We start from the raw sequence: 26,309 nt of genomic DNA, 5'->3' as shown, positions 1-26,309 counted from the left end.
AACTACACACTAGGGCTGGGAGCAGTCTCTGAGGTGCTGAAGAAACAAGAAACTCCCCTTCTGGCCAAAATGTCTAAAGGGAAGAGAGAAGGCAGTAGATATTTAATGAGTCCTTAGTAGAGTAAGACCTTTAACTGACACCCACTGTGTGCTTGCATCTGTCCTGTGAAGTAGGAGAAATACTCCCATTTTATAGCAGGGAAACTGATACTTAGTACAGCTCTGACGATCAAGCCTAGGGTTGCCCAGCTAGTAGGTGATAGAGCCAAGGCTGGTACTAGGCATCCATGCCAGCCAGAGCTGATCCCACAATTGGATAAGGGCACCATGGATGAAGAATCTTGGTCCTACTATGCACCCCTCGTCCAGTCCTAGAATGCATCTCTTAGCTCCCTACACGCATAATCAAATGCTGTCTGATGCAGAAAACCTCTAAAATGTTTTCTCTGAAACAAAAGAGGTTTACAGAGATCAAGGCTATGTAGGCAGCAAGTTAATGTTGTAAACAAAATTGCCCCTTGGAACATCCAAGTCAGCTAATAGGCTCAATTGCTTTCAAAGCACGTGTTTCGGGGAACTGTTATGCTGATTAGCAATAATTATAATCTACTCATTAAGAAATGTCCCTAAGAGCTGCTACAACAGAACACTTCATTGCCGAGTTTAAGTTACTCTGTGTACTCGAGAATAATGAAGCTACTGTCCTTTTAAAAATTATCTAATTTAGGCTTTTCACTCACTCATGCTTCTCTGCAAGGGCTACAAATGAAAGAGGCAGTACTAAATTAAATGGCAGCATTCTCTGAGGGCCAGAGCAGCAGCTCTGAGGCCAGCTCTGCCAAGGGGGCGTGGGGGGAGGGAGGAAGCTCAGGGAAGATTTAGATCTAAAAGATATTCCCTGAAGTCTACTCCCACTTTTCTCAAACATATGAATTTCAAAGAATTGGTTTCTCCAAAGGGTCTTGAGACTCCTTGGACATTTACTAGAATTTACCGGGTGCCACCTTAAATCCTTTAGGAGCTAAGCCAATATACACAATGCACACAGATTGAGAACTTAATATCGGCAGGTACTCAACAGGCTGAGTGCCTCATCTCCAGTTTTAGTTAAATCCTCTTAGTTATCAGAAACACACAGAGAAACCCAAGGATGGCTGCAGGGAAGCCACAGGAACACCAGAAACTGTCACAGAGCCCCGAGAGCAGGAACCCTGGCAGCTGACTTCATGGAAACCATCACCGGATCCATTAAGCTCCAGCCTCCTCAAATCCCATGAATCTACGACAGACATGTGGAACTGTACACTCTGATAAACACTGGAGCTGTTAGCGACTCCGGAGGTCAAGGCAAGATGATCTCCTGGACTCAGGAGATCAAGGCCAGCCTGAGGAACATAGCAAGACCCTGGCCTGTCTCAAAAAAAGAAAGAAAGGGAAGAAAGGAAGAGAAAGAAAGAAAAGGGGAGGAAAAAAGAAAGAAGGGATGACGTCAGGCTGAAGCTTTCCACAAGGACCTTTCTCTTTACATCTATAAATTTGCTCTCAATTGCAAGAAACAGACCACCCAATTCAAAGAGCTTTAAGCAATAAGGACATTGTCTCACAGAACTGGAAATGCAGACGTATTTGCTTTCGAGGCCAACTAGCCATGTCATCAATAAGCAGGGCTTGTTCCTGCTCTGTTTTACACCAGGTCAATTTTATCCTAAGGCTGATTCTTTTGAATTTGGATGTAGAGCCTTGGACTATGGAAAAGTAGGTTTATATGGTCTCTCACTGCCACTATCAATAGGGAAATATTACTCAGAAGCCTATACCCAGCATGCCATTGACTTGAATTAAGTCACATGCTGTCTTTAAAGTAACCCCCTAGGCTAGCAGGTTTTGGTCTAGACTCCTGTTCTAGTCAGTAGCAATGAAAAAAGGGGCTGCCAAAATTGGTTTAGACTGCACATGGCAATCCCCTAGAATGAAGTCAGGTATGGGGGTAGGGAGCAGATTAGAGAGGCATTATTCTATTATTCAAGCTCCAGTCAATGGGTACAGATTTTGAAGCCATATGGGAAATCATTTTGTTTGTTTGGTTGTTTAAGTTTTTTGAAACAGGGTCTCATTTAACTCAGGCTGTCCACAAACTATGAGCTGAGATTGGCCTTGAACTCCTGATCTTCCTGCCTCAGCCTCCCAAGTGCTGGATTACAGGCATGTGCCATTACAGCTGGTTCTCTATGGGGACTCTTGAAAGAGAAATAGATTGGAGGTAGGACAAGAATGTTGTTAGGGATGTACTAGTTTTGAAAAGCCTACTAATATCCAAATGAAGACTTTATGTAAGTCATGGGCTATATGAATTAGGAGCTCAATTAGAGTTATAACTTTGAGGGCCATTGGCCTATCACTAGAACTTAAAACCATAGGAAAAAAGAGAAATCTACTAAAGAAAGAGGTGAGAAGCCAAGGTCCAGTGCTAGAACATCCCAACATCTAAAGGCAGAGCTTAGAGGAGCCAGGAAAGGAGCAAGAAAGCAATCATGAAGGCAGGAGAACTAGAAACATGCTGTCCTAGAAACCAGAACCAAGTGTTTCTCTACTGACGCACTAGGTGTCCTCAAACGGTGTACAGAAGGCAGTGCCGTGATGTGGGGAGTAGACGAATTTACCAAGATGTGAAAAGACGAAGAGAGAATTTATTGAAATGCACTGCATGAAAGCAGTGGGCAAGTTCCCAGTGAAGGAATTGTGCCATTGTGTGGGGGGCGGGTCTTTTATAGCAGTTAATTCTTCTTCTTCTTCTTCTTCTTCTTCTTCTTCTTCTTCTTCTTCTTCTTCTTCTTCTTCTTCTTCTTCTTCTTCTTCTTCTTCTCCTTCTCCTTCTCCTTCTCCTTCTCCTTCTCCTTCTCCTCCTTCTCCTTCTCCTTCTCCTTCTCCTTCTCCTTCTCCTTCTCCTTCTTCTTCTTTTTCTTTTTTTTGGTTTTTCGAGACAGGGTTTCTCTGTGTAGCTTTGCGCTTTTCCTGGAACTCGCTTTGGAGACCAAGCTGGCCTCAAACTCACAGAGATCCGCCTGCCTCTGCCTCCTGAGTGCTGGGATTAAAGGTGTGCGCCACCACCGCCTGGCTGCAGTTAATTCTTCTTATCATCATACCACAGATGAGATGGTCAGCTCTAATTGTCACCCTGGAACAGTCTAGAATCACCTGGGAAGAAAGTCTCAGTGAAGGACTGTCTGTCAGGTTGGCCTGTGTGAAGAGGAATTATGGTAATTGTGTTAACTGATGCAAGAGAACCTGCCCACCGTGGGCAGTACCATCCCTTGGCCCTGGACTGTTTAAGAATAGAAAAAGAGAGTTTAACAATAAGCATGCATACATTTGTTCTCTGTGCTCTGAACTGTGGATGCTACTACATCAAGTTCCTGCAAGGAACAAGTACAGGCATGTCTTCTGGTTGACAGGGTAAAGGAAAGGGGGAGAAATCCCCACCTGATGATTTCTGTCTTGACATGAGGAGCAAGGTGGCCAGCTGAGAAATATAGAAGGAATTCTGAAGACAGACAGAGGCAGGCAAAGGTGAAAACTAGCAGCCTCCAGAAGTGGGAAATGAGACAAAGAGAATGTAAAAGGCTGACTCTGCAATGCTGAGAGCCCACTTTCAATGCTGAGAGTGACCATGAACTCAAGAGCAAAGTTTTCAGCCACTCAAAGTAAACACAGAGTTGAGGTTCTAATACAGCATGCAGGAAGAACAGAAAAACAAAACAAAACAAAACAAAAGGCAGTGGCCCTGGCAAGACAGTATCTATATTATACCAAGTCACCTGGGCTGAACTAGAAAAGAGAGGACCCTGAGGGGAGGTGACAGCTAGGGAGGAAGCTCATATCCGCCCAGCAATGGCTAGTTGTCTATCAAAACTCAGTCTCCTTCCTTTTGAATACAAGAAAAACCAGCAAACGGCTAGCCAGGCACATGACAGGTCTCACTCTTGCTAATATGTGTCCATTTGGCTAGGTTCACTACAACGGGATGTCTGTACAAGGGATGTCTACCACTCACGGACAGGGGCCTATGAACAAGAAGAGCCGTCTCCACACTCTTCAGCCTTGCCCTAACTCAATGCAGAATTATGGCACAGGGGACAGCAGGGAGACCAGAGGCAAGACTTCTGGGTCCTAGGAGAGTTAGCTGTGTGGCAGAACTGCTCACTGACTAAACACCTGCCTGATCAGAGGCGGGGCTGTGAACAGTTTGAGTACACAATGTCCCTCGCAGGTGTCTATGTTTGAGTGTTTTTCCCCAGATTGGTGATGCCAGTGTCGGAGGAGGTTGTGGAACCTTCTGCACCTAAGACTTCACTGGCAGATGTCGGGCCATGGAGATGGGTTATAGCAGGCCATTTCCTACCTCAGGTGTTTCGTTCTGCATTTGCAGCCAAGATGAGAGTAAATTAAGACTCTCCTTCAGCCCCATGAACATCGCCATGGCTTCTTCACCAGATAACTGCGAACTAAGTAAAACCAACCCTTGTTGCCCTAAGTTGCCTCAGTCGGGTTATTTGGTCATAGTGACAAGAAAAGTAATATAGAGGTGTGGTGGCTTTCAACTTGACAGGAACTAGAATAATTTGAGAGACAAAGCTGTGGGCATGTCTGTGACAGAATTTCAAGGTAGGGTTAATAGAAGCAGGGAAAACCCATCTTAAAGGTAGGTGGCACCATTCTGGATTACAGAACACACTCAGTAATCCAGTAACTCTTCCCCAGGATTCCTTGCTTCTCCTTCACCTCCCACCACTGTCCTCAGGGAAACTCTGTAAATGATTTTTCTCTGTTGAATGAACAGCCACATCTTTCCAACTCTCCTCACTCTTAGTACACTATCACCCCGATTCACGGTAGGTACTCACAAGCTTGAAGGCAGAGAATAAATTTAGCTATTCAATACTGAAGACAACGACATTAATAGAACTGGCTTGGGTGCGGCTCAGGATCTCCTATCACCTTTCTTAGGCTCCCCAGAAGTCTGGCTGGCAGAAGGAATATAGGACCCAGCTGCTTGCATCCATGGCTCCTTCTTTGGTACAAAACATTTCAAAGGTACCTTTTGAGACAGATGTTTCTAAACAAGCGGACTACATCATTACTGGGGGGAAACATTATGCAAATGAAATGTAAACAGGCTGACAAGCCCTCTGGAGGAGACTGGTTGACAATGTGACAGAAGGGTGCAGTCTAGGGCCAGCAGGGGTCTAGAGGACAGCTATGAGAGCTCAGCCACCCAGGGACAACCAGTTTGATCTGTTTAGGGACACCTGGAGCTTTCCAGCTCCTGCTACTCAAGGACAGTACGTGCTACACATTGTTTGTTTCTGCCAAGACTCCCAGGGCTGCACGCTCTCTCACCAGCATGACATGGGCAGCAGATGTGAGCATGCTTCCACATGAGGATGTGTGATTACCCCCACTTCTCCGGTGCTAACAATTACCAGCAGAAAACCCCTGGGAAGGAAACAGTGCCGGCAAATGACTGCCTTTCATGCAGGCACTGGCCACTTAGCACACCCAGGAGCAGCTGCTGCATTCAGGGCCTTTCGTTTCTCTCACGGTCCCTCTTTCAACCCAAGCATCCAAAAAGGATCGGTGTAGGGGAACATCAAGCGAGAGAGAGAGTTTCATAAGAAAATACCAAGGCTTTATTCTCTTTTATAAAGAGCCCTGCTTGTTGGAGAAATGGAAAGGTGTACATAATTCTCAGGCGTAAACATGATTTACCTGCTGCAGGCTTCAGACCTGAATGCCAAAGAGGGGCAGCCAGGAGGAAAGGTGTAATGCTTCTATTTTCACAGCCATAAAATGCTAAGTAAACAAAATAAAATGGACTTAATGCTAGGTGTTCCCACAGGGAAAAGTGAGAAAACCTTAAAAAACCATCAGCTGGGTATCAGGAACACCAATCCCACTCGGTTGCACCCCATCCTCCACTCCTCTAAGGCTCTGTCTTAGGTGGGGGGGAGGTTCCAGTCTGGAATCCCCAAAGCTGGCAACCAGTGGCTTCCGCTCTGGAGTCCATGGAGTCAAGCAGGGGCGAAGTCCTGGCCGGCGCGGCTGTGGTGAGGCGCCGAGGTGCAGCAGTGTCGCATGTGGAAGTTGACAACGTACTCTGCATTAGTCCTCTGCACCGAAATAGCAAACGGCTCAAAAGGGTGGAAGGTGAAGGCAACGAGGCGGCGCACCGTGTGGTTGATGGGGCGGCCCAGCAAGCCCGCCTGGATCTCGAACTTCAGCAAGCCAGAGTCCCGGGCATAGAACCTAAACAGAGAAAAGACACGGTGCTGTATCACTGCCATCTTGATATCTGGACAGCAGGGGAGGCAGACCCTCAGGAGTTCATCTGATAGCAGAACCACGAGGCCACCTTATCTGATCAGCTCAGCTGAGAGGCAGAGTGACTGTAAAGTTAACTCCTGTCCTGAGTCAGTGATCACCTCTTCTCACGATGACCCTGAACTAGACTCTAAAGCAGAACCTCCCTGCTTCCAGAAGCTCCTGCCTGAAGACTATTTAAGGTGGTATTAAAAATGAAATGCAAACAGCAAATCTAAGCTTCATGTGTAACTTTAAATCTTTGAATAGCCACATTTTAAAAAAGTAAACCAAAAAAGTGGAATTTATTTTGTAAAATATTTAATGTAATCCAATATATCCAGAATATTACCATTACAACCCACAGTCATGCAAAACAAACCAACCAACCATGGGATACCATACACTCTTCCTTTCACTACATCTTTGAAATCTAAACATACCTGACACCTGCACACATCTCTGACTGGCCGTGGCTCACATTAGGTGCTCAAGTTGTAAGTGGCTAGCGGCTCCTGTATAGAACAGTGCCATTCTGGGCTAATCTTTAAGATTTTCAGTTATAAGAACAAATTCTTGCACCAGGTATAGTGGCACGTGTCTGTAATCCCAGTACTCTGGAGGGCAGAGGTAGGAGGATCAGAAGTTCAAGGCCAGCCTTGGCTATATAGCAAGTTTGAGGCTTGCCTGGGCTACATGAGAGCACCTCAATAAATAATAAAAAATAAAATAAATTCTCTCTGAAGGCTGTCATTTTTCACACACAGAAATAAAATCACATGCTAGGGATGCAGCTCAGCAGTAGGGCACTTGCCTACAAACAAAATGGCGAGTGATTTGGGTTAGGATTTTCCACCTTACACAATTAGACAAAAGATGTTTCTGAATAACTTGTGCTTTGGGAAACTAGAGATGATGAACAGACTGGAGAATTCCAGAAAATGGAGAGTTCTGAACCAAATGGAGAGTTCTGATTTTCTTTTTTGGATACTCATACTTTTATTATAACTACTATTTTATTATTATTTTGCAGAGCTGAGGCTCAAATCCAGTGCCTTGCACATACTAGGGAAATGTACCACCCCTGAGCTCAAGGATAGTCATACTTTTTGATAAAATAATCCCATCATTGAGAATTCATATCCTCAGAATTTAATTTAAATGATTAACAATGGCATTATCAGAGCTGCTCTAATATAAAAATGCATAAAAAAGAAGGGCAGAAGGCTGGATAAATGATGACATGTCTACTTGATAGAACAGTGAATCAGTGTGAGGATCGTGTAACACAACGGCCAAACACCCCTAAAGTTAAAGCAATTGACACCCATGATGCCTGTTGTGATTAAAGCTGCAAATGAAAACATGAACACACACACATATTGACAAAGACCAGAATGGAGGAGACGGCGAAGGTGTCTGACAGTACAGCCTTGTCAGAAGCCTGTAATATCCTTCCAGTTCTCATCTGGAGTGAAAACATTAAGGAGTTACAAGAGAAGCCTCCTCAGTCCGGCAATGGCATTGCAGGGGTGTTCCTTGGGCTCATCTTTTCAAACTGAAAAAGCAAAGAAATCAGCAAGGACAGAAATGTATCTATTTGACTATATCAAAGAGGCCCATTATGTGCTCTTATGCATAAAAAGCACACTAACCTACCCACATAGTTCTCAACACATACAGGGTTTATAATTTAAAGTGAGTTGTTGGGGCTTCTAAATCTAACCACCCATTTGTAGGCAAGCAGGGGGAATGAGAAATGTAGTAAATATTTCTACTCCCAGCATGCAATGAACAGAGCCCAGATGTGAGAAGACTACGGGATGAACAAGTTGGTGATGAACAATGATGTCATTGCAAGGAAAAGCAAGAGAGAAGTAAACCTGTAGACTACGATTTGAAGGGTAGAGCCACATGCATATGAACATGAGTCAAACAGAGGAACTGTGCAAAGAGGACTCACAGGCAATGCAGGGGAACTAATAAGATGCTTGGGGACATTAACAAATGACTGTTCTGAGGCATGGTCTCGTGTAGCCCAGGCTGGCCTCAAACCTGCTATGTAGCTGAAGATGATCTTGAACTCCTGATCCTCCTGCCTCCGTCTCCCAAGTGCACCACCAGGTGTGCACCACCACCACTCCAGGTCTATGTGGGGCTGGGAAATGAACCTAGGGCTTTGTGCATGCCAAGGAAGCAGTCTACCTACTGAGCTACATTTCCAGCCCCATTAATGCATTGTGAATTTTGTTTAGATAGGATGATATCAAGGCTTTTGGTGTTTGTTAAAGCTTGTTAACTTTTAGAAATCCACACTGAAATGTTTGTGGGTAAAATTCAAGGGAAACAGCGATTTACTGAAAAGTAATCCAGAGCAGCAGGGAGGTGAGACGAGGAAACAGCTGGTCAGGAGTTGACAACCTCTGAAGCTAGGAGGTACAGAGGGCCATCACAGATATAAAATTTGCCATGATAAAATAAAAAAAAAATTTAATTGAGTTTAGGAACTTGACTGCAATATACCAAAGGAAATACTGTGAATAGTGATTAACTATACAGAATATGTTACAAAGATCCATTTAATACATATACATAATGATGCTGATGACAAACAGACTTACTACAGGTAGGTGTGATAAGGCATTACTTATAAAACAAGGGGGGATGAGGAGTTCAAGGTCATCCTTGGCTGTACATTAAGTTCAAAGCCAGCTTAGAGAAGAAGGGAAGGAGGAAGAGAAGGAGAAAGAGGGAGGAAAGGAATGAACAAAACTATAAATTCTGCGTGCTACTGTCTCTGTGTGAAAAGACCTTCCAAGCTACAGCTAAGGGCTCCAAGCCCTCCCAGCCAGTCAAGCCCACTAGAGACAGAGCCCGTTCCACCTCACAGCATCCATCGCAGCAGAGGCTCAGATTAGAAGAACAGGTGTGGCTTTAGGAGAGGAGGAAGCCTACAAGGGGCTAAGTTTAAGGTCCCAGCAGTAGAAGTTGGGAAGACAGATAACTCAGTGGTTAAGAGTACTTGTTGCTCTAGCAGAGAGCCTGGGTTCAATTCCCAGCATCCACATGGTCTCAGACGACCACCTGTAACTCCCAGGATGGTGGCTCACAACCAACCATAACCAGGTCAGGGGATCTGACACCCTCTTCGGACCTCTGTGGGTGCCAGACACACACGTGGTGTACACACACATGTAGGCAAAACACTCATACACATAAAATAATCTTAAACAAACAAAAAGATTCCAAAAGTAAAAATTATCTTTGCTTTTTCTACTTAGTAACATTGATAAAATAATTTCAGTAAAATATAGTGGATACAAAATCTGTTATGGAATGCCATTGGGTTATTAAAAATGGGAAATAAAGTTCCTTTCCTTGGATGCTTTTATTTTTTTGTTTTATTTTGTTTTCAAGACAGGGTTTCTCTGTGTAGCCCTGGCTGTCCTGGAACTTGCTCTGTAGAACAGGCTAGACTCAAACTCAGACATCCACCCTGTTTCTGCCTCCCAAATGCTGGAATTAAAGGCATGCATCAATCACCGCCCGGCTTCCTTGGATACTTTTAATAGCAGACAGCAGTTACCTGAATAAAATGTTTTCATGGGAAGCCAAGAGCAGTAGTAGCTAACTTCTGAGAATAATACCTAAGTGATCCAAGCCCTCACCACTCAGAAGAAATGGCCTGCCCTTTCCTTTCAGCACAAGAAGAGACTACCAGTCACTGACCCATGTCACAGAAGAGGAAGAGAGGAAGCGCGGTGCCCTTCGCCTCAAGCAGCGTGGAGCTGTGGGGTGACAAAGTACCTGATGGGGTGATCTCCACAAGTCTTGGGTCGCTCCATGACTGACACCCACTTGTCATCGTAGCTGAAGAGAGACAAATCCAGGTAGGGGCTCCCACTGTAAGACTGGGCACTGATGGGGAGCTGGCCTAGCAGCCGGCGCACAGCCTCCGTGTGCCCTCCATACTTGGCATTTATAATCGTATCTTTGAACCTAGAACAAAGCACCAGTGAGGAAGGCTTTCTCAGCAGCTGCCTCAGTTTAAAACTCACATGCACAGGTTTAAAATCCAGAGAGTTCAGCAGGTGAAAAGTGCCACACAAGCCTGAAGACCTGACCTGAGTTCAGTCACCAGACCCCACAGTGGAAGGAGATAACCGACTCCCCAAAACCGTCCTCTGACAGCCTAAGTGTGCTATGGCACATGCACTCATACTATACACATACAGTAACGTGTGGTGATATTGTGTCCCCCAATATATTGTGCACCCTAATAAACTTATCTGGGATCAGAGAACAGAACAGCCACTAGACAGACATAGAGGCCAGAAAATGGTGGTACGCACACCTTTAATCCTATCACTTGGGAGGCAGAGATCCATCCAGATCTCTGTGAGTTCAAAGCCACACTGGAAACTGCCAGGCATGATGACACAAACCTTTAATCTCAGGAAGTGATGGCAGGAAGCAGAAAGGTATATAAGGCGTGAGGACCAGGAACTAGGCTTGTTAAACTTTTAGGCTTTTAGCAGCAGTTCAGCTGAGATTCATTCTGGATGAGGACTCAGAGGCTTTCAGTTTGAGGAAACAAGATCAGCTGAGGAACTGAGGTGAGGTGAGGTGGCTTGTTCTGTCTCTAATCTTTCAGTGTTCACCCCAATATCTGGCTCCCATGTTTTTTGTTAATAAGACCCTTTAAGATTCGTGTTACAGTAACGTTTTTAAAAATTTTAAATCTTAACTTCCCCTGCAGCTTGTGAACCAGGGCCTTCATCAGCTGTACTCCTAGTCTACATATCTCTGAAACCATCCTAAACCTCATTCACCAGGCAAGAAAAGGTTTCTTAGCAACCCTTTTAGATATAACCAAGAAGCCACCAAACCAAGTACATACGCTACTGTAAAGACGTTTTACCACAACTCCCATGTGAGAGCCCCATACCACGTGGGTATGTCTCACCCTTTCCCGAGCACCTCTCTACTAACCTTGTTCTTTACCCTGCTCTTAAATCTGTTCAAAATGTCTTCTAATAACTTCCAATACTGCCACACCCTGGCTCATCCTGAGATTCTTTTCTGCTGCCATGCCATGGATCTGGTTTTACTCCGGTGAAGGTCCCCAAAGGATAGGGAACTCCTCAGGCTACTGAAGGTGGCACCATGGAGCTGTGTCTCTGTCCTGTCACCACTGACAGTAACATGATGGGAGCTGTCTCACGGCTTTGTGAGGCCCCAGAGCCTCCAGGGGGGCCTCAGGATCTGTACATTGAAGCAGTTCCTATTCTTCAACAACCAACACCATAGCTCCCTTCTCCCAGCTCCCCACTGCCTGAAATATGAAGAAGCCTTCCCTCCGGTATCTGCAGCACTTAGCTCTTGGCTGTGTCACTCTGTCCAACTAACATCTCTTAGTTCTAGGGGACTTTAAAATTCTCAGTAACCATCCTTCTAACTGCATGGCCTCCCAGCCCCTACCTTCTCAGCTGCAACCCTACATTCCCACAGCCTCACTCTCACCACGCAACCACTGTAACCCCAGGGGACCATCCCATGTTCCGGCCATCCTCTATCTCCCCAGCTCCAGCCTTCTACACATCCCAACTTCAACAATCCTTCAAAACCCACTGACTCCACCACCATTTCCTCCCATTTCACACACCCATTACGTCATCTCTCTTTTCTGAGGCATCTTACAATCCATAGTTAATCATGAAACAGCTCCACTGCATGCTCTAACCCTTGATCTATGCTTTCAAGTAGGGCTCTAGTGAAGTTCAGCTCTTCTGACTCTATGCTTGTGCCTGCTCAGTTTCCCATGGCTGGAGAAAAGCAAACAGAAATGCTCACTTCAACCTTCTGGCCATGAACCCTGCACAGGCCTTCAATGTGGAGGGATACTCCTCTGCGCTTCCACAGTCCAGCCATCTCCTACTCTCTCCACGGCTACCTCATCTCCCCCTGGTTTGTTACTGATGAACACAGGGAAGCAGAAGAGGACCTTTGTCCTTGCATGGCATACCAATCTCTCTCTTGGGCCAGTAGATCTCATTCCCTCTCACATACTAGGCAGGTTCTTTCTCTACAGGATCAGTCCCATCAACACACAAACTTGTCCTTTTTACTTCTCAGTTTAAAATAAGGAAAACCATCTAGTTAGTGACAGAGGTATGTAATCCCAGCTATTTGGGACACTGAGGCAGGAATGAAAGTTCAAGACCAGTCTGGGCAACTTGGTGAGACCCCGTAAAATAAACAATGTAGAAAGATGGCTGGGATATAGCTCAGTGACAGAGCATTGCCTAGCATACCAGAGGCCCCTAGGGTCAATCCTCAGTGGGCAGAGGCAGAGAGGGAGAAAGAGAGAGAAATCAACACCATTTGCCACTACTCTGGTCAAACACTGTACCATCTGAAGCTGTGTCTCTGGTCCCATCTCCAACTACTGTCCCTTGCTCACTCCAATCCAGCCATCTGCCCTCCTTGGTGTCCTTCACAGGCCTCAATCCAGCCATCTGCTCTCCTTGGTGTCCTTCACAGGCCTCAATCCAGCCATCTGCCCTCCTTGGTGTCTTTCAAAGGCTTCAGAAATACTGCAGCCCTTGGCCTTGCTATTGCCTCTGCTGGATGTTATCTATCTTCCTGATTAACCACGGGTAGCTCCTGGTCTCCTTCAACACCTCTGCTCACATACCATTGATGACCCTACAGAACAGCAGTGAAGATACACTCAGACCCACCAGATAATGCCCCAGCTCTGCCTTTTCCTGAAATCCTTCCTTCCTGGATCCTTCACTCTCTCATGCTCCTCCGGTCTGACCTGTGAACTGTGATCCTGCAGCTTCCCTTTTAGCACCCTCGGAACTCTGACTCTGTGGCCTACAAACCATCTCTTAAGGGTTTACTGATGACATGTGTTTTCCAAAGGCTTCCTCAGAAATGCACATTAAAAATGATTTTATTTTTGAGTCCCACAGATCTGAAAATGTCTTTGTTCTACTCTATTTGAATACAGGATTCTAAATGAGAAATCCTTTTCACCAGGCAGTGACAAGCATATGTAATCCCAGCACTCAGGAACCCAAGGCAGACGAACTGTAAGTTCAAGGCCAGCCTGGACTGTTCTTGTCTCAAAAAAATAAAGAAAAGGCCGGGCAGTGGTGGCGCACGCCTTTAATCCCAGCACTCGGGAGGCAGAGCCAGGCGGATCTCTGTGAGTTCGAGGCCAGCCTGGACTACCAAGTGAGTTCCAGGAAAGGCGCAAAGCTACACAGAGAAACCCTGTCTCGAAAAACCAAAAAAAAAAAAAAGAAAGAAAGAAAAGAAAAAGAAGACGGTCGTTTTGGGTGGTACCAGGGGTGGGAGCAGGATTGAACCCAGATCTTTGTGAGTAGCAGAAAGTACTCTTTCACTGAACTACAGTCCCACGCTCTTGAAGTCACTCCTTTCACAAGACTTTGGAGGCACGGTCTTCACGTGTGTAAGCCCTCAGCACGTCACTGTCACGTCTGATGCCATTCTGACACTATTTCTGCATGTGAAATGTGTGTTCTCGCTCAAAGTTTTTATGATTTACCGTTTCTCCAACATTTTGAAACTTCATAGCATGCCTCCGTGTGGGCCTTTTTCTCACTGACTACACTAAGTACTTGATTGAGCAGAATGCTGGCAAAGCGGGTGATTTTTCTTGGGGGTAGGCATGATTTGTAGCATTTGCCAATTTCTGTGGTGTAAAGCTTCCTGCTGGGGCCCATCTCAAGGTACCAATGTGACATCATCAAACACTGTTGGAGATGAGCCACAGCACTTCACTATGTAGCTTCCAGCAACCTGGTAAAGACAACCTCAAAAGGATGGATAATGCCAAAGTAAGGAAGTGATTACAATTTAGTAATGGCTATGTTTAACAATCAGCTTGCAAAAATTCCTCAAAGTTTAACAGTTGGCTCCAATAGCCATGGATGGTCCTGCCAATCTAGACAGTTCTATCTGTCAGAGTTAGAAAGTGCTCTTTGGTCTTGGATTTCTCTTTTTTTAGAAACAGCCAGGTATAGAACTTTAGGGCAAATGCTCTCAACTTGAACTCTTTAACTCTTTCCTTCCCATTTCCCTACCCTGGCCCCTTCTTTTTCTCTTGGAGAGTTCTTCAGCTAAATCTAACAAAGTTTAGGTCTCCTAGAGCATCAGTGTTCTAGAATACCCTTGTATTTACAGCTTCAGTTGTTTCAATGACTACAATTCTGACGCTCCCTCTCCTAGTCTGTTTTGGTCTCTTTTAGGATAATGGCACTTCTTAAATGATTCAAGACTTAAGAGTCCATTTTGTCTGTTTGCATGCTTTATGCTAACCCATAAGCTACTCATGTTTTTTGTTTTTACATAAAGACTACTAGAGAACATTTACCACACAATTTTCTATTAAGAGCCATGTGTTTACAAGAAATAAAAAAGATTATTTCAGTTTACATGTACATTATATATTCATTAAAGCAAACTACTAAAGGGCACTTAACAAAATCTACTCAAGATATATTTTGTGGGCAAGATGTACAAGAGCATCTATACTTTTCAGTCTTTGGTGGCATGAAACAAAATTTTTAGGCTCACTGAATGAGTATACAACTTTTTTCCTCAACTGTTACTGCCTCTTCACAAGGTGCCTGCGATGCTCCTTAATTTGAAAGGAATTCTGACATCTTTGCCAGCAGAGTGTCCTCTGACTCCTCGATGACTCCATCCATTCAACAGGCATCTATCTCTCTGCTCCTCTCAGCAGATAGACACTAGCCTCGCTGTGGACATGGCAGTGAAGAAAATCAAAATTCCCAACCACATGGCGCTTGCCTCTTTGCTGTTTTGACTGAGTATACCCACTGTACTAGTATGGAAGAATTGCCACACTGAGGAATTACCCAGATCATACTGGTCTGTGGCCACATCTGTGGTGAACTGTTTTAATTATTGATGAATGAAGGAGGGCCCAGCCCACTGTAGAAAGGCGGTTCCAGACTAAATAAAAAGCTAGCTGGGAAAGAGCCAGGAACAAGAGTGTAAGTGGAATTCCTCTGTGTTTCTGCATCAGTTCCTGCTTCCAGGTTCCTGCCTTGAATCTCTGCCCTGATTTTCCTCAGTGATGGAGTGTGACCTGGAAGTGTAAGCTGAAATAAATCCATTCCTCCCCAGGGTGCTTTTGGTCATGGTGTTTATCAAAGCAACAGAAAGAAACAAGAACACCTACCTTCTGTAACTTGTTAATGATATGATTAACTTAATTCTGAAAGAAGATTCCCAGGTTCAGTTCCCAGCACTGCCACCGAACAGGGAGTGGAGTGTATTCCACACCTGTAATCCCAGCACTAGGAAAACTGAGGAAGTGAATCACCATGTACAAGACCAGCCTAGGCTACACAGTGAGACTGAAAAGAAAAAAATCATGCTTCTAAGGCAGAAGTAAGTGCACTGAGAGAAGGCACAGGCAAGGAGGACTCCGACTCTCGAACTCACAACTGTCCCTGGACACACAGAGCCACGGCACTGAGCTACCTTTTTGCTCCTCTTTCCCAGAAGCAGTAATGCTGGCTCTGATTCATCTGCTCAATGTGATCTGGCCTATTTGGGAACCAAAACCAGGTATTTTCCACACCTCGTTAAGGTTAGAGCAATTTAGGTATGAAAGCTGAGGAGGCCTTGCCTGGCTATACCAGATTTTGCTCTTAGCCCAAAAGAACCAATTCTTTCATGCTAATATACTAAGATGGTTCTTAGGTAACATGGACTTTCTACTTCCAAAACCATATCAATCGCTCTGGTTTGTCTTCTCTTCTTATGGTCCCCCCCATCCCTTGACTTTACTTTTAGTGGGATTTACTATGGAACAGAGATAAATGGATGTGTTCAGCATGCCATATTTAACCAGAAGTTCTAAAATCATCTCCATCACTCATTCCATAAATATGCAAGGGCTTGGCAGTGTACCACTAAGAGTATAGCAACAAACAGATAGATGTAGTTTCTATCTTTCTGCAGCTCACATATGGTCTAAGAAGGACCCAGAAAATGCATGAATTATTACATAGGTCCTCAGAGATAGGAAAACTTGAGGATGACACGAGAGTTGGTTCCAAAAGGCACACCTACCAAGGCCAGGTGGACAAACAGAATACATAGTTCCTGAAACAAATGGCTACCAGCCTAACCCCGACCATTTTCAAGTTAAGCCTGGGAGGGCTGGCAGAACAGCTTACCGGCGCTGGATCTGCCGTGCAAAATTGTTGCTAGAAGCCGAACAAGGAAACTGGACTTCACTGTGCAGGGTAGCATTGCGGAAGAGGTCACAGAAGTTCTCAAAGAGCTCCAGAAGCTCATCTGATGTATTCTCAAACACTGCGATCACCTCCGTTGTCACCATGTTGTACACCACAAAGAAGGACGCCTGCAGAAGGAGAGAGGCAGCCATGGGACAGCCATGCCTAGGAAACTTCCCACTTGACTTAAAGTCCACACCCTACAACAATCCGCTCAGGGACCACCTCAGTCTTGGCCCGGGAGAGGGAGCATGGCTCCAGAGAGGCTGGAGCTGGACGACATAGCACTGGCTCCATCAGCTGAGAGCCGTGATGCCACCAGATTTCCCACGGCCACCGCGCGCGGTGAGGATTACTGAGCTAGCCAGCATGTAAATATAAAGAGGCTTTCAATCTTTCATTTCACACTGTGCAAATTCAATATTTTTCCTTCCAAGTGTTTATTCCCTACTTGTTCCCCAATCCACCCTAAGATTTAAAAAAAAAAAAAGTTTTTAAAATGCCAGATTTAATTTTCTTTCCTGCTGAGAAAGTGATTTGCAGCCCAGGGCTGCCTGTTGGTAAATTATTTCCTCTTCTGTGTGTACAGTTGAAAGTTCAATTTAGGGGCATTTATTTTTCCCTCTTAATATTTCTAGCACACAGAGAGACACCTTAAGTACATTGTGTGCTAAAACTGCCCAGGCAAGTTGTAGCCACGCAGGATACTGCAGATGGACAAATGAAAAATCAGACAGGCATTTTTCATTTCTTTCTCCATAAATGTTCTTTCAGCCAAGAGCTTTTGTAAGATACATTTGAGATTTCTGGCAATTAGGAGTAAAGGGGGCACCTGAAAAGCATTCAAATACCATAGGTGGCAGGCAGGCAGGCAGGCAGGCAGGCTTTTCTGAATGGGGCCCTGGGTGACTGGGCCTCTTCCCTGACACCTCCAGCGCTCTGCCTTGCCTAACAGAAAGCTCCAGGTACCTTGAGTTTTGTCACGGTGAATGCAGCAGTGTGAAGTAAATCTGCAAGCTTCCAGCAGGCTTCAAAGTCGTCTTCAGGACACCAGGATTAGTGTTTCCCCCTCCTCTGATTGAGTCTAAATCTCTACTACCCATCGCTGGAGCCATTTGGCCCACCTGTCTCACTAGTAATTAGTCCTTCCCAGGGCTCCTCTTACATGACTCTGCAGTCACCTGGAAATTAAATTTGGCTGCAAATTAAAGAGGCTGAAGGGCAACCCGAGAATAATGCCCATAATATTACCAAGGCTTTGTCTATGGATGCAGTTTTTACTCGTTAACCTTATTGGAACTTATCAGATTAAACTGGAGGAGAGAAGAGGACAATTGGGGCACAGAGGCTAGGTTTCGAGGGTCAGACTCTGTGAGCAGAGGGCACATCCCCAGTAGTATGTCTAGCTGTAACTGACTGCAACTACCACAAAAAAATAGGTCACCTCTTAGCAAAGGACAAAAAAGGATAATCTCAGTGCAGTGATAACAGACAACTTATTCCTTCCAAAATAGAAAGGTAATTATAGCTGAAACCTAAATAAAAGACTGACTCATGTCCCATCTATAGACTAGGACACCGCTTTGATCATATCAGGGTTTTAACAGGATCTTTCATAATGATGTGACTATAAAATTACACAAACACTTGCCAGCTTTCCCTCTACAGCAGACTGGGAAATTAAGGACAGGAGGGAAAAGAAGTCGAGGACTCTACCACCCATCTTCCATGACGCATACTATGAACCCGACGCTCACCTGTGGCGGCTCAGTGCCCTGCTCATCACTAACAAGCAAGAAAAAGAATTTTCAAAAATAAAACCTAACCCAATCACCTCCCCCTTTTAGAATGTACAATCTCTGATGGGGGGTGGGGAGTTGGAGAGGGAGAAGATACTTTACCAAGGTTGAGTGAGGGCTTAGAAATGGTGCCCTGTATAGTATCTCTCGTTTTCATTTGTTTCTCGTGCGTATCTGGTGCACTCGTGTGTCTGTGACACAAAGGCCTAAGGTTGATGCTGGGAGCCTTCTTCAATCCCTGTCCACCCTATTCATTAAGGTAGTGTCTGTTGGTTGAACCCGGGGCTTGCTCTTGAGACCGTCTCCACCTTCTCAACACTGGAATTACAAACAGGCCACCACACCCCCTGGCATTGACACTGTTTGCAGGAATCCACACTCGCTCCTGTTTATAAGCAGATGCTTTATCCACTGAGCCATCCCCCAACAATGTACAGTATCTCTTAAAGGCAGAACCGGCTGATGTCCTAGGTAACTACTGGCCTCACTGTTTTCTGTTTCCAAACCAGAGAATTTCAAACGGGAGAACTGGCGTGGGGTGAAGGAGCCACAGGCACAGAAAGGCAGGCTCTTACTCAGTCAACACTGAAGTGCAGAGCTTTCCAAAGACCAGTATCGAGGGTTCCCTGGACTTGCAGAGGGCACTTTAACCTGTCTCAGTACCATCTGTGCTACTCCCTCTCATCACCTCTTATCCTCCTGTGGTTTTCTGAGTCAAGGTCTCATAGCCCACACTGGTCTGGAACTCACTGCCCTTGAACCCAAGATCTCTTTCCTCCACCTTCCCAATGCGGGGAGTGCTGGCATTATAGGAGTGTTCCATCACACCGGGCTGCAATGTCAGAGTTTTCAATTTTTTTTTTCAGTGCTAGGGACCCAGAGCCTCATATCCTAGACAAGCTCTCTACCACTGAGCCCCAAAGGATTTCCATTTTTGCATGGAGTGCTCATTCTCACTGCCGGAACCTGTTTGGCTCAATAAGCAGCCTTATAAAAGTCTAGGTAGGATTCTACATATGTGGTCCAAAGTCTGACCTTACAGCATTTGCGCTCCTGTCTGACGGGTACTGAAAATGCCCTGTGGAACAACTGAGATCACAGCCAGAGTTGGCTGTCCACACGGCAGTGCTTTAACATTTACCCTCCACTGTCAATCTGTATGTGAGGCCAGACAAAAAGGAGAGCAGCTTTGACTTTGAACCCAAGCATAGCCAAAATCGCCACTACATCAAGGGGTGTATTCCTGAGGGTGGAGACAAATGGGGCACGGGCACGAGGGTCCACCCATACCTGAGACGGGTCTGTGACCCGCAGTGTCACCACGTCCTCGCTGGTGTACTTGATGAAGAGATGGTTCTCATCCAGAAGCTGCATCTTCCACATGCGCAGCTGTCGCAGCTGGTCAAAGTACTGGAAGAAACGCCTCTTGGCCATGGCGCTACCATCCTGTTCCGCCCTGCGCCAGAGATAAACCAGCAAGCGGTGCTTGAGGGAGTTGATGAAAGGGTCCCTGAAGGGATTGGCCATGCCTGTCTGACTGTCCCGCTGCACCTCGGGGAAAACAGCTGACACGGTGAGCAGGTCATCCTCATAGCAGAAGCGGCCAATGGTCCGCACGTCGATAAATGTACCCTCAGGAGTCACCTGGAAGACATGAATGGTCTGCTGCTGCACGGACAATATGGCCAGGATGTTTTTGTACAAGTACAGCCCTTGGTTGTGTGACAGGACCACTTTGTCACACTTGAATGTGCGTGTGTCACACAAACGGCCAGTGTGAAGGTCAATGATGTGGAGGGAATAGTCCTCTAGAGGGGATCGTGGATTGGGGGTCACTGACTCACTGTTCCGATAGACCTCATAGAAAGGAGGGTGAGGCTCATCGGGGAGATAGGCAGCGGAACCCACGATGACACAGCGGCAGTCATCAGTGAAGAGGCTACACTCCCGGTTCAAGTGCTCGCCGTTGGCCGCTACATTGGTAATGTGCAACAGGACAAAAAAGCGCTCAAAAAGCCGGCCTCGGATGCTAACTGACCGCTGGTCATTGCCATTGGATAAGATCTCCCCTTCATATCCTTGCAAGAGGTCCTCTGCTGCCTGACAGCCCTGGTACTCGTAGATTTCAAGAGATGTCTGGTCAGAAGAAAAAGCAATAAAGTAGCGTCCATCGGGTGAGAATTTACGCAAGAAGCAAGGCGGCTTTTCAACGTTGACGACTGTGAAGTTAGGGAAGACATTCTGGTGGAACACTCGGACCTGATGCCAGTGGGTTCCCGCCTTGCCTGAACTGATACGCCGGCGTTCTAAGCGGTGAATGACATTCTGATTTTGGATTCTTCGAGGTTTAATGGTGGAAACATGATGATCCATTATAACATCTCTGAATAGGAAAAGAAAAAAAAACAGAAATGAAAGAAACAGAACAAAACTTACTAATACATAAGTACATGCAAATTAAACAAATTACTTTTACTCTGACTGAACCCAGGATCTCCCAGGACAACAGTGACCAGCATTTCTCCTTCCAAGATTAGAGTTACACAGTGATCCTGACATATCTAAATCTAAAGGTCTGAAAGAAGGATACACTACCCAAAGAATACCTTCCAAGTACAAGCTAACAGGAATTTTCAAAGAGTAAGCCGACAAGTACATCAAATGTGAAGAGCACAAAAACCACACTCCCAGGGTATGGTAGCACACAAGGAAAAAACACCACCACCACCACCACCACCACCACCACCACCACCACCACCACCACCACCACCACCAAAAGCTTCCTAGTGACATCTGAGCTTGCTTTACATAGCAGGGCTGCATTACACTTTGGGATGGCTGTGTTGCGGAGGAGGTCTTTTGCTCCACCCCTTCGCATTCCTTTAAAAGCCCTTTAGTAGAGATAGAAGGGGCTGTTGGGTTTTGACCCGGGCCCTCCTGAGGCTATCCTGTGTTTCTGTCTGTCTCTCTCCTCTATATTTCTATCTACATATTCCTCATTTCTCCCTGCAATTGGGGGGGGGCAGGCCCCCCCCACACCACCACTCAGGAGGCCAAGGCAGGAATATCACTTCAAGTTCAAAGGCCAGACCAGAATACTGATTGAAATCTTGTCTTTGTCTGTTTATTCTTGAAATAGAATCTCACATATCCCAGGTAGGCCTTAAACCTGCTATGCAGCCATGGATGGCCTTCTGAGCCTTCTGCCCCAGCCCTCCAGTGTTGGGGTTACAGGCTTGTGCACCCATACCAGGTTTACAGGGTGCTGGGTGCACATGCTAGGCTAGCACTCTATCAATTTTGCTACTTTCCCCAGCCCCAAGACCCTGTCTTAAAAAAAAAAAAGTAACATTGAATGTTCATATATACACAGAGTGTTATGTTAACGTGATCTATAGATTAAAGCAATCTCTCAAAATCCCAATGGCATTTTTGTGAAAACATAAAATTTCACCCTAAAAGAATACCAAGCAGCTAAGATGATATGGAAAATAACACAATTAGAGTGCTGATATTTCCTGATTTCAGAACCTATTACAAAGCCACAATAATAAAAATAATAAAGGCATAACTCTTGCATAACCAGGTCAATGGAAACAAATAGTCTCAGTATAAATCATGATTAATCTTATCAACATGACTGAATTAGAAACCTCTGGGTTCTCAACCTGTGAGTCATGACCCCTTTGGTGGCTGAACAACTCTTTCACAGGGGTCACCTAAGACCACCAGAAAACACAGATATTTACGCGATTTATAACAGTAGCAAAATTACAGGTATTGCAGTTAGGAAGTAGCAAGGAAAATAACTGTATGGTTGTGGGTCACCACCATACGAGGAACTGTTTTAAAGGGTCACAGCATTAGGGAGGTTGAGAACCCCTGCTCCAGATCAGTGAAGCACACATCTGGGTGTCTGTAAGATAGTCCAGAGACTAGCAGATTATGAGGGCTCAGACCTAATCAATGGATTACTATCTCATGGATTCTTTTTTTGTTTTGTTTTGGTTTTTGGTTTTTGTTTTTGTTTTCCGAGACAGGGTTTCTCTGTGTAGTTTTGGTGCCTGTCCTAGATCTCGCTCTGTAGACCAGGCTGGCCTTGAACTCACAGAGATCCACCTGGCTCTGCCTCCCAGTGCTGGGATTAAAGGCGTGAGCCACCACTGCCCCGCCTATTTCATGGATTCTTCATGGCAGCATTACTGGGAGGTGACGATGAGTAGACGAAGGCCTGAGGGGAATTAGTAGGTGGAGAGGGACATGGACACTTGACTTTGAAGGTTAAATCTTATTCTGGCCCTTTCCTGTACCCCCTTTTCTCCACTTTGTCTGCCAGACCCTCCCCATAATGACGGACTGAGCCCTCTGAAACTAAGACACAGCAAAGCTCCCCTTCTTTACGCTGCTTTCCCAGATAGCCAGCCGAAGCCTAAGCTCACTCACAGGGACAAACACCATTTGGTGTTCAGTAAGGCCAAGGCCACACAACAGGAAAGGGGAGTTTCTCCAATGTATGGCTTCTGGACAAATGGATATCATAAGCAAAAGAATTCTGAAAATAAAACTATACCCTTATCTTGCACCATTTACAAAATTTAACTCAGAATGAATTAAAAACTAAGTGGGAAGACCTATAGCTATAAAACTTCCAAAGGAAACCACAGGGAGAAACTTAATGAAAAGGGAGCGAACGATGTCTTTTTATGATGTGAAACCAAAAGCATAGGTAACACAACCAAAAATGGCTAAATGTGAATACACAAAAGCATCTGTATACCAAAGGTTACGATTAGAAAGTGAAAGGGTGCTGGGTGATGGTGGTGCACGCCTTTAATCCCAGCACTGGGGCGGCGGAAGCAAGGAGATCTGCGAGTTCCAGGCCAGCCTGGTCTACAGAGTGAGTTCCAGGACAGTCAGGGCTGCACAGAGAAACCCTGTCTCGAAAATACAAAAATAAAGCAAGCCAACAAGGCCGGGCGGTGGTGGCGCACGCCTTTAATCCCAGCACTCGGGAGGCAGAGCCAGGCGGATCTCTGTGAGTTCGAGGCCAGCCTGGGCTACCAAGTGAGTTCCAGGACAGGCGCAAAGCTACACAGAGAAACCCTGTCTCGAAAAACCAAAAAAAAAAAAAAAAAAAAAAGAAAAAAAAAAAAAAGAAAAAACAAGCCAACAAAAGGGAAAAGGCAACCTACAGAATAGATAGAAATATTTGCTGGTCAAATATCTGATAAGGAGTTAATACTTAGCATATTAAAGAACTCCTAGAACTCAATAGCCACAAACCCCAATTCTTTAAGAAAAAAAAATTAAATAAAACCAGATGAAAGACTTGAAAGACATTCCCCCAAAGACATACAATTGGCCAACAAAGAAAGTATGTACATCCATAACCATCAGAGAGGAATCAAAAGTGGGGGGAGGCGGGTTCTGGCAAAGGCTTTCGTAACAAGTAGCCCAGATCCCCAGTGCCATAAAACAAACAAAAACCTTACAACATAAAGGAAGGGCATTGTTTTGCAACCCTTTCGTTTCAAGCTTACCCATGAAGGAGCTACATCCACTGGACAAGAATCTAAAAGGCATGCTGAGCTAGACCTGAGAGGGTCAGGGCTCTCAACTACTGCTCTGGTTGGCTTAGGAAAGAGCCTTTCCCTGGAACACAACCACACTCAACTTATTTACATATTGCCTATGGCCACGTTAGCCCTAGGAAAGAAGACCTGAGTGTCTGTAACAGATCACAGGCTTAAATATACTATCTGGCCTTTTGTAGAAACTAAATTCTTCACCTTTGAGAACGATCTGCGGTTATCAGCTTCATCATCTTGTCTTCCAAGGCCTTCTTTCACCTCAGGAGACAGATAGCCCAACACACTAGCCACGCCTCTCCTTCGCTGCAACGCTCAGTATTTTACTTATGCGAATACTTAGGGTGATCTCTCCGGGTCAGCTACACAACCTCTTCTGTATGCCCACCACAGTGCCTGACACATAGCAAGCCCCCCACTTGAAACACTGAGCCTACCTCAAGCCATATTCTTGGCCAACGCGGGCAAACACAGGGGTACCTTTCTTTTCCGAAATGCATTCTCCCTGGTCCTTGCCATTAACTTCTCCTGTTGCAACTTTAGTGTCGATTTTGGGGAAGTCTTTTTTGACCGCCCTACCTAAATCAGGACTCATCTTTTTGTTGTTCTTTCTATAGAATCTGTCACGACTTTTATTTACATGTTCGCCTGCATGGTTGTGTTTAATGTTTGACTCTCCTCGCTGAACTGTACTCTTTCTACTGGAGGTAACCAGGTCTATTTCGGTCACCACGGTATACTCTTTATCTCCAGCTCTAAGGGCTAGCACATGGTAGACGCTTTGGTACGTTCTGAAACGAAAGAAAGCCTGGCTAAATCGGGTCACTAAATGTGTGAAAGCAAGTTGTTGTTGTTGTTGTTGTTCCTCTTTAGAGCAAGTGCACATGTCCCCTCACTTGGCTTCCAAAACAAGAAAAGGATGCCAAGAGGCAGACACACATGCCCAAGGGGCGCCCCCGGAAAGAAAAGCCCAGGGCGGAGCCTCCCCGGGCAAAGCCTGGCGCCGGGGCTCGTGGGGCCCGGCTATCATGCGGGGAGGAGCCCGCCGCGGAGCTCCCACGGGCCGAAAAGGACGAGTCCTCACCTGTCGGGTCCTGGCTCATGGGGCCGGGGCAAGGGTCGCCCTAGCCTGCTCGGTGCACACCTCCCCCGGCCCCGCCCACGCCATGCCTCCGGACCCCGGCGTTGGCAACCACCGGCCCCCGGCTTCCGCCCGCTACCGGAAGTGCTGCGCAACGAGAAGGGAAGTACGGAAGAGCGAGACGCCATCCAGCTGAGGAACGGCGCAGCGCACCCTGGCGCCGGGAGGCGGGATCGACGTCGTAGAGGCTGGATGAAAAACCCTGAGCCCTAGTGATCCAAGACACATTCATCACACCTTGAATAGGAACTAAGTTTTCACCTGCTTCTCCTGTAACGGTGGGAGGCAGGATTCTATATGCACCGTGTCATTCTCCGTGGGCACGGAGCATACAATAAAATCTTCTGTACTAAATGAATCCCATAGCATTTACTGGCCTTTCACTGACACATGACTTACAAGGTATTTCTTCCCTATGAGCCTGTGGATTCTCCTAGGCTGTCTAACCCCAAAATGTCCCATATCAGCTTCTTTTGGATCATTCAAGTCTTTACATATATGACATTTTGTGTGTGTGTGTGTGTGTGTGTGTGTGTGTGTGTGTGTGTGTGTATTTTGACGTTTTGGCAGGAAACCAAACCCCAAATGTCATCTCTTAAGGCTCCCTTGTCATCACGATCACTATTTCTTCACTCATCACTGCATTAATCTGTTTTTGTTGGTGGGCATTGCTTTGTATTGTTTCTCTGCCCTTTGGTAGAATATAAACTGGGAACAGCTGTTTTTGTCTTATTTTCTGTTCCAGCCCCACCTATAACAAGGCATCTTACAGAAGCTCAATAAAGGGTCTATCAGTGAGCCATGAGTGGTGGTCCATGCCTATATCCCCAGCTCTTATGAGGCATAGAATATAGAATTAGAGGTCAGGCTGAGCCTTGCTCTCCCCGCCTCAACTCCCAAAAAAGACTCTGCACACAATACCATGAGGAAGGAATATTGGCTGACTGTTACTGGGGGTTGGGGGTGGGTGAGGGATTAAAGCTCAAGAAAGAAAGGTGACTTGGGAATATTGAGTGGCTGTGATATTACTTTCCGTTTTGAGATAGAGTCTTATGTTACCCAGGCTGGCATTGAACTCACTCTGTAGATCTGGCAGTTCTTGAATTTGTGATCCTCA

General features: G+C 45.7%; 1 protein-coding gene across 3 annotated transcripts; it reads right to left on the bottom strand.

Annotated features, from left to right (window-relative positions):
- Window positions 1-5,664: 5,664 nt before the first annotated feature.
- Window positions 5,665-25,416, bottom strand: Det1 (DET1 partner of COP1 E3 ubiquitin ligase). Of its 3 annotated transcripts, none has more exons than XM_052712378.1 (5): window positions 25,136-25,412; window positions 19,754-20,846; window positions 16,605-16,792; window positions 10,165-10,356; window positions 5,665-6,303 (listed from the first exon to the last, which is right to left on the bottom strand). In XM_052712378.1, the coding sequence occupies exons 1-5, from the start codon at window positions 25,318-25,320 to the stop codon at window positions 6,069-6,071; spliced, it is 1,893 nt and encodes a 630-aa protein (XP_052568338.1). In that variant the 5' UTR covers window positions 25,321-25,412; the 3' UTR covers window positions 5,665-6,068. The 3 variants fall into 3 exon arrangements, with proteins under 3 accessions (XP_052568338.1, XP_052568339.1, XP_052568340.1); XM_052712379.1 differs by lacking the exon at window positions 25,136-25,412 and adding an exon at window positions 24,253-25,085; XM_052712380.1 differs by lacking the exon at window positions 10,165-10,356 and having other exon boundaries at window positions 25,136-25,416.
- Window positions 25,417-26,309: the final 893 nt, after the last annotated feature.

The sequence above is a fragment of the Peromyscus californicus genome, unplaced genomic scaffold (genome assembly GCF_007827085.1).
Source record: "Peromyscus californicus insignis strain IS unplaced genomic scaffold, ASM782708v3 Scaffold_4__1_contigs__length_199733344, whole genome shotgun sequence".
Lineage (NCBI taxonomy): Eukaryota > Metazoa > Chordata > Mammalia > Rodentia > Cricetidae > Peromyscus > Peromyscus californicus.
The sequence above is the reverse complement of the archived record's forward strand: the minus strand, read 5'-3'. Positions and strand labels throughout refer to the sequence as shown.

Bases quoted from the DNA above. Each gene is read 5' to 3' on its own strand.
- Det1 (XM_052712378.1), bottom strand. From the start codon at position 25,320: ATGGCGTCTCGCTCTTCCGTACTTCCCTTCTCGTTGCGCAGCACTTCC. The intron at 20,847-25,135 runs GTGAGGACTCGT...TTTCCTATTCAG, and splicing joins CATGAGCCAGGACCCGACAG to AGATGTTATAATGGATCATC. The intron at 16,793-19,753 runs GTATGGGTGGAC...CTCCTTCTGCAG, and splicing joins GGGTCACAGACCCGTCTCAG to GCGTCCTTCTTTGTGGTGTA.